General features: G+C 35.3%; 2 protein-coding genes across 13 annotated transcripts in view; one reads left to right on the forward strand and one right to left on the reverse strand.

The window, feature by feature from the left end:
* LOC114334083 (protein son of sevenless) overlaps positions 1-13293 on the forward strand; it is a 652420-nt gene that overhangs the window by 353607 nt on the left and 285520 nt on the right. The window lies entirely within an intron of this gene.
* Positions 1-13293, reverse strand: part of LOC126882094 (DNA repair protein REV1-like) — a 74175-nt gene that overhangs the window by 33867 nt on the left and 27015 nt on the right. For both annotated transcript variants that reach the window (XM_050646946.1, XM_050646945.1), the window contains exons 6-7: positions 11335-11525; positions 750-1031 (exon numbers count right to left, since the gene is read on the reverse strand). In XM_050646946.1, the coding sequence (XP_050502903.1) occupies positions 750-1031; positions 11335-11525 (473 nt within the window). The remainder of the gene's footprint in view (positions 1-749; positions 1032-11334; positions 11526-13293) is intronic.

Here is a 13293-nt window from a genome sequence, read left to right on the forward strand (position 1 = left end):
CTTTGGATTTCTCGTCCCAAAAAATCCCCGCTTACCAAATTTCGTGTTGTTAGCTCATGCCCGTCAGGAAATATTCAAGAATAAATAAAATAAAAGTTTAACTTTGACACCGTGTATTTCGGTTATTATCAACTTTCGTACTATAAGATAAGTTAGGTTAAATCGAGCAATTTTAAGCTCAGGAATATAAGGTTAAGCTGTGACCCATTCTTTACCAAACACCCTGTATAGGTCTTGAAAATTTGTAATCACATCACTTCTTGAGATGATAGGATTCAGTTTTAATTATTTTGTATACGGTAAAAGCGGAATTTCTTATGTAGATTGTTGTACACATTGAAACATACTTGCTATGTTTCAGAATTTAAATGCATTCGAATCTTCTTTACGGTCTCTTTTTTTGGGAATTAGATTCACACTGGCACTTTCCACAAAATCAGTGTTTCCTACGCAATATTTACCACATTATCCCACGGATGCCTTATCACTATTCAAAATATTTAAATTAGAGTAATCAACACTTTACACTCTACCAACGAACTGTAAATCACACACCTACACTCCAGTAAGACTGCTACCGAACTAAACGTTTTGCCCAAAACTTGTAAATGTCTGGGCGAACCGGTTGCGTCAGTGTAACAAAAGGGTTCAAACGAACCGTTTCTTAAAGCGTTCTAGTATATCTATTACTTACACTATATTTTTCTATTTCGAGTAATGTGATGAAGAACGCGCTCAGCACTACTTACCACCGGGGCTTCTGGAGCTCTCACCAACAATTTTAAAGTCAAACATCTGGCTCGCATATTAATCTCGTTCATTCTATTGTACACTTCGGCAGAGAGATTTTCGAGAAACGTGTGACACTCTTGTAATGTTTTGAACCGAATTCCATAATTTACATCTGCAGATACCGATTTCCTCTCGTGGTAAAAGTTCAACGGTTTGCTGTCAACTCCTACTGACTGTTCTTTTACGGTTTCGCCTGCTTTTTGGCCTATTTCGTTCTGGAGAACTTTTAGTGAAGTAAGCTAGAAATATCATAAAATATTAGGATCACAATGAATTCCTTATTTTACAGTATAACAATACTGTAATAAGCTTACAATGTGTAAGAGAAGTGTTTTTGTTTTTATTTGATTCAGAGTTGGACCACCATCTCCATATAGCTATTTCAGCATCTATGCATCCTCAGTGAAGCTATGCAGTCACAACTCTGAAACAAATGTCAACAATCCTGCCTATTTAAGGGAAAACATCGCGATGCAATGTTTCCACCTTTTGAGACGCAAAACAGCGACATCTCTCGTAATACGAGGAAGACGAAAAGCCCTAGATACAAAGTTCGATACTTTTATACAATTTGAATAATTGAAATAACAATAATGAACAGTATTTTAAATCCAGGACTTTTCGTAAAGAAACTGCTTTCTGGCTGCATCCTGTATCTCCGGCTTTACAATATATAAGCACAAGAGACGACGAATAAAGAAGAAAGCAAATAAAGTAAATAATAATAATAAAGGACACTTTGGCCACGTATTTACCTTCTTTTCGTCTAGGAAAAGGACCGAAAGACAGTTTCGGGTACTCAAATCTGAGTAAAAATGAAAAAGATAAAGGCAGTTTTTATTTTTATTTGATTCAGAGTTGGACCACCATCTCCATATAGCCATTATTTGCTTTCTTCTATATTCGTCGTCTCTTGTGCTTATACAGGGTGTCCAGAAACTCTACCGACAAACGAAGACAGGAGATTCCTCAGATAATTTTAATATATTTTAACTCAATTCACCTAGTCCGAAAATGCTTCCTAAGGGAGCTAGAGCTCTTTGAAGATGGCGTCTTGCAATTAGTTTTTCTAAAACTATTTCTGGAACAAAATTTCATTGACATACTACTAGTAAGTGAAACCCATTTTACAGACAGAACCTACTTCAAGATACCTAAGTATAAATTATATTACACAAATCACCCAGATGGTACAGCCCACGGAGGTTCAGCCATATTGATAAGAGAAACTATAAAACATTATGAAATGCTAAAATACGAAACAAATCACATTCAAGCAACATCGATAAAAATACAAACTCTTCCATATGATATAACTGTCACAGCAATTTATTGTCCGCCCAGGCATAGACTTACAAAAGAAGATCTTCTACCCTTTTTCGAAACTCTAGGGCCAAAATTTATAGCAGGTGGAGATTACAACTGTAAACATACGCTATGGGGTTCACGCCTAACAACCACCAAAGGCAGAGAGCTAGCAAAAGTTAACCAGGATAAAAGCTACTCATTCCTATCGACGGGATCACCGACATATTGGCCAACCGATCCAAATAAAACACCAGACCTATTGGATTTCTTTATCACAAACGGAATATCTCAATCATATACAGATGTAGTACCAAGTTTTGATTTATCATCAGATCATAGTCCCATAATTGCCACAATTAGCACAACGGTGATAATCAAAAAACCAACACCTCGACTGCATAACTTCAAAACAAACTGGGACACATACCGGCTAATCATAGAACAGGAAGTAAATCTACTAGTGAGATTGCAAACTCCCGAACAAATAGAAACAGAAACTAATAATCTAATCAACTTACTTCAAAATGCTGCCAAACAGTCTACCCCTCAACCTGGACAAAAAAAATTTTCAACCAACATTCCTCTTGAAATAAAAAGACTAGTAGCAGAAAAACGAAAAGCTAGATCAATTTGGCAAAGAACTCACAGACCAGACGACAGGACAATTTATAATAACAAAACAAGAAACTTAAAAACAGCTCTAGAACAGATGAGAAACAACTCATTTGAAAACTATGTATCAAACCTTTCGCGTCAAGATAACTCTATCTGGAAACCAATCAAAAACAAAAATAAACCAATAAATACTTCACCTCCAATTCGGAAAAACTCATTACCACCAGGACCATGGGCAAAAAGCAACAAAGAAAAAGCTGATTTATTTGCTGAACATCTAACTGAAGTCTTCAAGCCACACGACAATGACCAAGTACAAGAAGTAGAGCAGGAACTAGCCTTACCAATTAATCAACGAGAGCGACTAACTTTAATTACACCGAAGGAGATCAAAGATGAAATTAATCATTTGAATGAAAAGAAGGCACCAGGCACTGATCTCATAACAGCAACAATGCTAAAACAACTTCCTAAAAAAGGTATAATGAAGTTATTGTACATATTAAATGCAATCTTAAGACTTAATTATTGGCCTATATCACTAAAAATTGGCCAAGTAATTATGATACCGAAACCTGGTAAAGCTTTAACGGATGTTTCATCATACCGCCCAATAAGTCTACTGCCAATAATGTCAAAACTTCTTGAAAAGCTGTTACTTAAAAGAATTATGAGCGACCTAGAATTCCAAAACTGGATCCCAGAACACCAATTTGGATTCCGGCAAGGTCATTCTACAGTGCAACAATGCCATCGCATATCAAATGTAATTAATAGAGCTTTGGACAATAAACAGTATTGCACAGCAGCCTTTCTGGACATCAGCCAAGCATTTGATAAGGTATGGCACCCAGGATTACTTTATAAAATCAAAAAATCCCTACCCAACAAATACTTTGACTTATTAAAATCATATCTAAATCACAGAGAATTTGAAACTAAAGTGGAGGATGAACTATCAAACCGTAACAAAATTCAATCAGGAGTCCCACAAGGTAGTATATTGGGTCCACTTCTTTATGTACTGTACACATCCGATTTATCAACCTCTCCACAAACCACCATTGGAACTTTCGCTGATGACACAGCAATATTTGCAACTGAAGAGGATCCAAGAGCTGCAGTATTAAAACTTCAAGAACACCTAGACCAAATTGGACAGTGGTTAAAGAAATGGAAGATAAAAGCTAACGAAACTAAGTCAACACATATAACTTTCACACTAAGGAAAGACCAATGCCCAAATATTAGCCTTAATCAAGTCAACATACCACAACAGAACATCGTCAAATACCTGGGGCTTCATCTTGATTCTAAATTAAACTGGAAACAACACATTTTAAAGAAGAAACAAATTGAGTTGAGAGTGAAAGAAATTAATTGGCTTATAGGTAGAAAATCTCGACTCTCAATTGAGAACAAACTGCTGATTTATAAAACAGTCATCAAACCTATATGGACGTACGGTATAGAACTATGGAGTTGTGCCAGCAAATCAAACACAAAAATTATCAAAAGAACTCAATCCAAAAATTCTACGCACCATCGCAAATGCCCCGTGGTACATTTCCAACCAAACCCTTCATACAGACCTAAACATCCCGTTAGTCAGCACAGTAATTCAAGAAAGAGCCAACAGACATCACGAGAAATTGGAAGACCACCCCAACCAATTAATATTACCATTACTACAGCCACTAAACAACAGAAGATTGCGAAGATTATGGCCCATAGATCTTCGCTGAAACTGAGGTGAAACCGCTGGGTGATGTACCTCATAACGTCATTTTAGTGTACAATAATACATTGATATATGTTATTGTACTTGTTATCAAATTAGCTTATAGAATATGTAATTCTGATTGTTAATAAATGCTTACAAAAAAAAAATTAGTTTTTCTTAAATAACTCCAGAACGCTTCTATTAAGAAAAACGAAAATTGGTACACATATTTATCTTCTAGAGATAAATCGACTCCATTCATTGCGAATTTCAAGTACCAGTTATAGGCGTCCGTTTTGGGTAGAGCAACAGTTATTTTATCGCATAACTTTTTTATCTTTAATTTTTAAGCATTTTTGTTTTTGGATTATTAAATTGTGAGGTATTCTACAACTAAAAGGTACTCTTGTTTTAGGTCGATAGGATACACCGTTTTATAGAAAAATCGATTTGAAAATTTTTATTTTTTTGAATTTCCAAAAAAAAATTCAAAAAAAAACTATTTAGAAATCCGAAAACTGGTACGTTTATTTAGATTTCATAGATGAATCGATTTCATTAATTGCGAATTTCTAGTACGGGTCATATGCGTCCGTTTTGGTTAGGTTAACGGATATTTTATCGCATAACATTTTTGTCTTTAGTTTTTAAGCATTTTTGACTCGAGATTATTAAGTTATGAGGTATTCTTGTACTAAAAGTTACTCTTGCTTTAAATTGGTAAAATACATCCTTTTTTTTTGAATTTTTTTTTCAACTTTTATTCAAATTCAAAAAACGAAAAATTGTCAAATCAATTTTTCTAGAAAACCGTGTGTCCTAACGACTTAAACCAAGAGTACATTTTAGTACTAGAATACCTCACAATTTAATAATCCAGTGTAAAAAATGCTTAAAAGTTAAAGACAAAAAAGTTATGTGATAAAATAGCCGTTGCCCTACCCAAAACGGACGCCTATGATCGGTACTAGAAATTGGCAATAGATGGAATCGATTTATCTCTGGAAGATAAATATAAGTACCGATTTTCGTTTTTTTAAATTAAAGCGTTCTGGAGGTATTTAAGAAAAACTAGTTCCAAGACGTCATCTTCGAAGAGCTCTAGCTCCCTTAGGAAGCATTTTCGGACTAGGTGAATTGGGTTAAAATATCTTAAAATTATCTGAGGAATCTCCTGTCTTCGTTTGTCGGTAGAGTTTCTGGACACCAGTGGCGGCTGGTCCTATGAGGCAGGTGAGGCAGTGCCTCACCAGTATATCAATCGACTATTTACGTTATTTCCTTATTTCATCATCAATTCTTTAAATACAATTTATATATTTATTAAGCGCAACAGGCCTTGTAGGCCTAGGGCTAATACAATTTAACTTTTTGAAATTTGCTAAATAATTTAATTTTTATTATAAAACTTAATAACTTTATTTTTATGATAATATATAAAAATAGGTACGGCCCTGACCCCGTTCTTCTTAAACACACCGATACCTACTCTACTCAAATTATATAGCAGAGGCATCGTAGATGCGTGCCTCTGATGGTGCCTTGTCTAGCATATTACGAAGCCGACGGAGATCGGCCGGCAGCATGACTGAGAATAATTTTTGGAGCCGGGATTAAGTATAATTTCAGAGGCAGGCAAAAATATGCCTCTAGCGTGGTTTTGAAGTTTTAGGTAGTTTGTTAGAGCAGTTTGTTCTAGTTACGTGTACTTACTATTAGTATAATTAGATGATTAGAATATGTTATTATGCTCTGACTGGCTAAAAGCCATTTGGCAATGTCAATTAAATAAATAAATTAATAAAAAAATTTGAAATTTTGATTTCTTTCATAATAATTCATTTACTTTTAAGCACGCTGTTTATAAAATAAATAAAAAACCAAAAAAATAAAATTTAACCTTTAGTTTATTTAACATAAAAAACAATCTTGTTGTTGTTGTTTATTTGGGTTTATATTTGGGTTTATATGAAAAACAATCTTATAATATAACCGTAATTTGCTTACTTCCTTGTTTCTATTTCCGTATATTCAATACATTTACAATACAGGGTGTCCAGAAACTCTACCGACAAACGAAGACAGGAGATTCTTCAGATAATTTTAAGATAATTTAACCCAATTCACTTAGTCCGAAAATGCTTCCTAAGGGAGCTAGAGCTCTTTGAAGATGGCGTCTTGTAATTAGTTTTTCTTAAATACCTTCAGAACGCTTCTATTTAGAAAAACAAAAATTGGTACGCGTATTTATCTTCAAGATATAAATCTAATCCATCCATTGCAAATTTCTAGTACCGATCATAGGCGTCCGTTCTGGGTAGGACAACGGTTACTTTATCACATATCTTTTTTATCTTTCACTTTTATGCATTTCTGACACTAGATTATTAAATTGTGAAGTATTCTAGTACTAAAAGGTACTCTTGTTTTAAATCGGTATGACAAACCGTTTTCTAGAAAAATCGATTTGAAAAGTTTTCGCTTTTTGAATTAAAAAAAAAATTCAAAAAAAACTGTTTAGAAAGACGAAAACGAATTTGCGAATTTCTAGTACTGGTCATAGGCGTCCGTTTTGGGTAGGTAGGTCAACAGTTATTTTATAGCATAACTTTTTTGTCTTGAATTTTTGACCATTTTTGACACTAGATTATTGAATTATGAGGTATTCGAGTACTAAAAGTTACTCTTACTTTATGTTAGTAAAATACTTCGTTTTTTGTTGAAAAGTTCTTTCAATTTTTTTTTCAAATTCCAAAAACGAAAAACTTTCAAATCGATTTTTCTAAAAAACGGTGTGTCCTATCCGTCTTAAAGCAAGAGTACCTTTTAGTACTAGAATACCTCACAATTTAATAATCCGGTGTCAAAAATGCATAAAAGTTAGGGACAAAAAAGTTATGCGATAAAATACCACTTGCTCTACCCAAAACGGACGCCTATGACCGGTACTAGAAATTTGCAATGGATGGAATCGATTCATCTCTGAAAAGTAAATATGCATACCAATTTTTGTTTTTCTAAATAGAAGCGTTCTGGAGGTATTTAAGAAAAACTAATTTCATGACGCCATCTTCAAAGAGCTCTAGCTCCCTTAAGAAGCATTTTCGGACTAGGTCAAATGGGTTAAATTGTCTTAAAATTATCTGCGGAATCTCCTGTCTTCGTTTGTCGGTAGAGTTTCTGGACACCCTGTATAATAAAATTGGTTTTAAAATGAAATTATCATGTGTTTGTAGGTATATTGTTTGCGTACCATAATTTCATTTTGGCAAGGGATTAATAATAACAGAATCAGTCAACGGTCAAACCAGGATGATCCTAAGGGGGGCTACAACTGGTGGGTCTCTGGGGGTATGGAATTGAGGATGTTAAGCGTATGGGGGCTTATAACCCCCAAACCTCCCCCCAGTTACGCCACTGGAATCAGTGTTGTTGTTGTCTATGGATGTTCAATGCGTTCAAAGCTGATGAGACCAAGGAAGGACGAAACATCTGATTCACACTTTTTGGATATGTGGTATCATATTAATTATTATTTTTAGCTAAAAAAACAGCTACCATGAGTATGAACCTGTTAGAGACTTAGAACTTTCATGGCTATTCTTTTGCGAATAAAATTGTTATTTAATATCGTTTGCAAGGCTTAAAATAAATACGGTGACGTTATGACTTCACAAAATTGACCTTCCGGCTATTAAAGAAAAGCTAACCATAATAATAATATTCCTCAAGTGTAGTGTGCCTCACCATCTTTACTATCACGAGCCGCCACTGCTGGACACCCTGTATATTGTAAAAGCCGGAGATACAGGATGCAGCCATTTCTTAATGAAATGTGTTGGATTTAAAATATTGTTTATTATTTTTATTTCAATTATTCTAATTGTATAAAAGTAGCAAACTCTGTATCTAGGGCTTTTCGTCTTCCTCGTATTACGAGAGATGTCGCTGTTTTGCGTCTCAAAAGGTGGAAACATTGCATCGCGATGTTTTCCCTTAAATAGGCAGGATTGTTGACATTTGTTTCAGAGTTGTGACTGCATAGCTTCACTGAGGATGCATAGATGCTGAAATAGCTATATGGAGATGGTGGTCCAACTCTGAATCAAATAAAAACAAAAACTGCCTTTATCTGTTTCATCTTTATTCAGATTTGAGTACCTGAAACTGTCTTTCGGTCTCTTTCCTAGACGAAAAGAAGGTAAATACGTGGCAAAAATGTCCTTTATTTGCTTTCTTCTATATTCGTCGTCTCTTGTGCTTATATATTGTAAAAGCCGGAGATACAGGATGCAGCCAGAAAGCAGTTTCTGAACGAAAAGTCGTGGATTTAAAATATTGTCTATTATTTTTATTTCAATTATTCTAATTGTATAAAAGTAGCAAACTTTGTATCTAGTGCTTTTCGTCTTCCTCATATATTTAAATGTTTAAATGTAGCGACGTAGATTTTTTAGTACGCATGCACATGTCATGAAACTTCACACTCGCTTCGAATAAAAAAATAAATACAATAAAAATCAATGTAAGACCAAACAATTATCGCTATAATCAATTTTCTAGCCTTACTATGGTTTTATGAAGAAGTGTAGACTTTCAATCTTCATGATGGAATGTATCATTATCATCATCATCATCATCCAGCCCTTTGCGTCCACTGCTGGACATAGGCCTCCCTCATGTTTGTCCATTGTGCTCTATTTTGAGCACTTTGCATCCAATTTCTTGACATTTTGAGATCGTCAGTCCAAAGAGTAGGTGGTCTTCCTCTACTTCTTTTGTCTAATCTCGGCCTCCACTCAAGTAATCTCTTCGTCCACCTCCCATCACTGATTCGGGCGACGTGTCCGACCCAGTTCCATTTCAGGGTGGCAGGAGTGTATATTGTGGAAGGAGTGTATATTGTAATGTTTTCGTAAGGTTTCTGGGCTTATGACTCTCCATTAGACAAATGTCTGCCCGGGCGGCGATTGCCTTTGGAAGTTTGGACACGAAAAGTCGCACGGTGCCAAATCTGGAGAATGTCGAGGATGAGACAGCGGTTCGTAGCAAAATTTGAGCAACTTTACCGGAGATTTGAGCCGGTGGTAGAGCACTTTTCTTTGCCAAATGGGGCCGTTATTTTCTGCAATTAAGCGTCGAATCGGCCCAATAATCCCGCATAGTGTGACCAACTCCAATACAGTCGAATTCGGGACAATGCTGAAAAAAATACCTGAAATCCGGGACTTTTCAATGAAAATCGGGCCATTTTTTTTAATTATAGAAATTTAATATCATTTTATTGATTATTTAACATTTTTATGTTGAAAGTGATATTTTTGATAGAATTAAGCCATAATTGGTTTTAATGTTGGTCGTTTCTAATCCGGAAATCATTCTCAAAAAAGGAAAAATATAAAAATCAATTGATGTTGGATTTTCATGTAAATATAACCTTAAGTTAAATATAACCATATAAACATGTAATTATCATTACAACCAATTGTGGCTTAATCCCATCAAAGATATAATTGTCTAACATGCCACCAGAAAATTGCTTCAGATCATTTTTGTTGATTACTTCTTACTATCATATTTGTCGAACAATTAAATTTGTTTAAAAGTGAGATGAACACCTTTAAAAATCCATCCATTCATAATTTAAATTGATCTCAACAAAATATATTCATTGGTTACATTGCTTGATTCTTAAAATCATATCTGTCTTGCGATGAATTAGTATTACACTCTAGAAATTGTCGACTTTTTTTCGTCCCACTAATTCAATTTGATGTGAATTCTTAGAAGAATAACGTATTCAAAATGTCAAAACAGAATTTAACTAAAACGTTGAAAATTCGGATGGCCCGGAAGCCTTGTCCGGGACGCCGGGACACGACTTCGTAATTCGGGCCATGTCCCGGATTTTTCGGACTAGTTGGTCACACTACGCATAATAGAACCGTGTGACAGTTTTGACCTTGTTCGGGTAGTCGATGTAGATTACACCTTACGAATCCCAGAAGCCGGTGGTCATCACCTTTCCGGTCGATATGACAGTTTCGCCTTCTTCGGAGCACTTCGCCGGGTCAAGTCCACTGTTTCGACTGTTTCTTGATCTCTGGTGTGTACCAGTGGATATATGTTTCATCAAATATTACAAAACAACGTAGAAACTTCTTCGGATTACGCTTAAACTGAACTCTGAAGTGGTCTCATGGTTGCGCTTGTTATCCGGAGTGAGCAAATGCGTGTCCAAAAGTCTCCTCCGTGCAAAACGGAGCTTTTGCATGTCCAAAATTTCATGCAGAATATGACCCACGCGGACTTTTGAGATGCCTATTCTCTCAAATATCTCACGCATCTTCAGTCGATAGTCTGTCAATACGAGATAGTGAACTTTTGTCACGTTATCCTCCGTGGTAATCATTTTCGAGGCATCAGGTCGTGGCTCATCAAAACGTGCGACCACGTTAAAACTCGTTAAACCCACTTTTGACGGTTGCCATCGAAGGAAAAGTTACCGTATGCAGTACCCCGTTCTTTTACTTCACTGCGCAATTTCCCTTCCAAAAACCAGAATCGAATTATCGTCTGATATTATTTTTCCATTTTTCTAAAATCCGCTGACACACACGCTTCTACACGCAGTCAAATTAAAACTGCAGTCCCATTCAGCTAAAATTTTGAGACTAGCCGTCTACAAGAATGTATTAGAGACTAGAGTACTAGACTAGAGGATAGTAAACTCTTGTGATAATGACCTCCGTCGTTTAAAATAATATTTAAAGCAAGCATGCTTGCCTTGCTCTCTTTGTGTATTAATCTTTAGAATGTTTCATCGCAAGAACTATAAGTGGCATGCAATACGAGACTAAACAAAGTAATATAAGCAAAACGTTCTTCGTACGTACCTGCACATCGCCACATGTAAATAGTCCTAGTTTTTGTAGCTTCGCTAGTGTAGCTCTACCTACTCCCGGTAGATCGGACAAGGTCAACTCGACCATATGGTTTTCTACCTCTTCTGGTTTCAAATAAAACTGTCCCTCAGGTTTGGCTTTCCTAGTCGCTAGTCTAGCTTGCAGTCGATTTGCTCCGAATCCTTTAAATAAGGCATTATATTTTTGAAACTTATAGGAGATACGGAAATTATTTAGAATTAAATAATTAAGTTATATAGAAAAATCAGTGATAAGTGATAAGTTTACTACTAAATAGACAAAGGGTACATTGAGCTAATACATTCCTGGAGCCTTCACTTGTTTCACTGTTTACTTTTTTGTCTAGTGACGTCTAGAACCTCATAAAATGTATAGAAACCGAGTATAAACATAGAAAGTTGACAGTTTATAGACCAGTTGTATTTGAAGTTTATAGTTGTCATTGTGTTAAAGTTGTAAAAGTTATAAAGTATTGCAATATTGTTGGTGTTTGAATAAAGTTATTTTAAAGTAGAGTAACAATATTATTAATTAATGGATTTTTGTATGGAAAAACAATTATTTTGAATAGTTTCATGAGAGTCACATAATGACATGACAGATAACATGACAGACATGAAAGTATGAAAGTCACAGTGAGAACGGGCCGGATTAGCCCAAGCCTAGCAATTGCGCCCGTGTGTCTACTAGCGTGACGCTTACTGGATAGTATAGCTTCATATTTTAAAGTTATTAAGCGTACAGGTATAGAATACATAGAATATATAATATAGAATATAGAATACATAGAATTCTTTTACCTCCGCAATTTTATTTTATTAAACGTGTACTCCATTTTTAGAAACTCTTGAGTGTATAATGGTGGTTCTGTTTTTATCTTGTATATACAGTGATGAGCGCGCTAATAACCGGCAAAATAGCGCAAAAGACGGAAAACATAATACACTGCGAAACAAAAAGAGATGAAACTAGTGGAGGTGGAAATGATCGATATAAACGTATAAATTAACATTACATTACATAGTTTCCCACCTTTAGTTTCCTGCACCAGTTGCAGAAGAAAGATCAAACATGAGAAACGCAATACCAATCTCAACAAGATTAGCAATTGTTATTTATATATTCTAAAAGTTTTAGTTTAATGTATTTATTCAGGGTGCACTACTCTTCCATTTGTCTCATAGTTCCAGAAGTATGCCAAGTTCCACAACTATGGATGTACTGCATTAATAAACCTTATTGTGATTTCATTTGACCACGTGTTCATCTTTTCTTTGTATGTTTTGACAAAACCAATTTAAATTTCAACAGAGTACAGGAAATAAAGAAGAAATACAGAGCAACATGCAAAATTTTCCACAGCAGTTCGACTTTATCGGCAACGCATCAGGCACTGCAATAGTGTTCAAATACCAGTAAGATTTCGGCCACATGGCTCAGCCAAACGGAGATATTTTCATTAGATGGCTGATGGCTGTAATGTTGCCAGAAACATACCAAATATATATTTTCGGCAACATATTGCTTCAAAAACTAGCCCGTCTAAATGCCCCTTTAGACGTAGACCAATCCATGACTGAGCTGGCGACTCGTGAAAAATAAAATCCCGCAACTTCTCATCAGTACATTGAAATGCAGAATGTAGATGACCAGGATAAGCTAATGATAGAAATAGATTCTGAACCTGAGGCCTCATGTTTTTCTGATTAAATCACCACATCCATTACTTGCATTACTTGTTGTTAAGAGGAAACTTTCATTTTTTTATCAAATAAATTTTGTGTTCTCTGTTGTTTTTGTATTTTGTTTATATACAGGGTGAGTCATAACTATACGGACATAGACTAAGGACAGGTTATTTGGACCAAAATATGGCTATTGGGCCAAATATGCCTTAATAAAATGTTGCCGAGAAAAAAGATACAGGGT

The sequence above is a fragment of the Diabrotica virgifera genome, chromosome 3 (assembly GCF_917563875.1).
Source record: "Diabrotica virgifera virgifera chromosome 3, PGI_DIABVI_V3a".
Classification (NCBI taxonomy): domain Eukaryota; kingdom Metazoa; phylum Arthropoda; class Insecta; order Coleoptera; family Chrysomelidae; genus Diabrotica; species Diabrotica virgifera.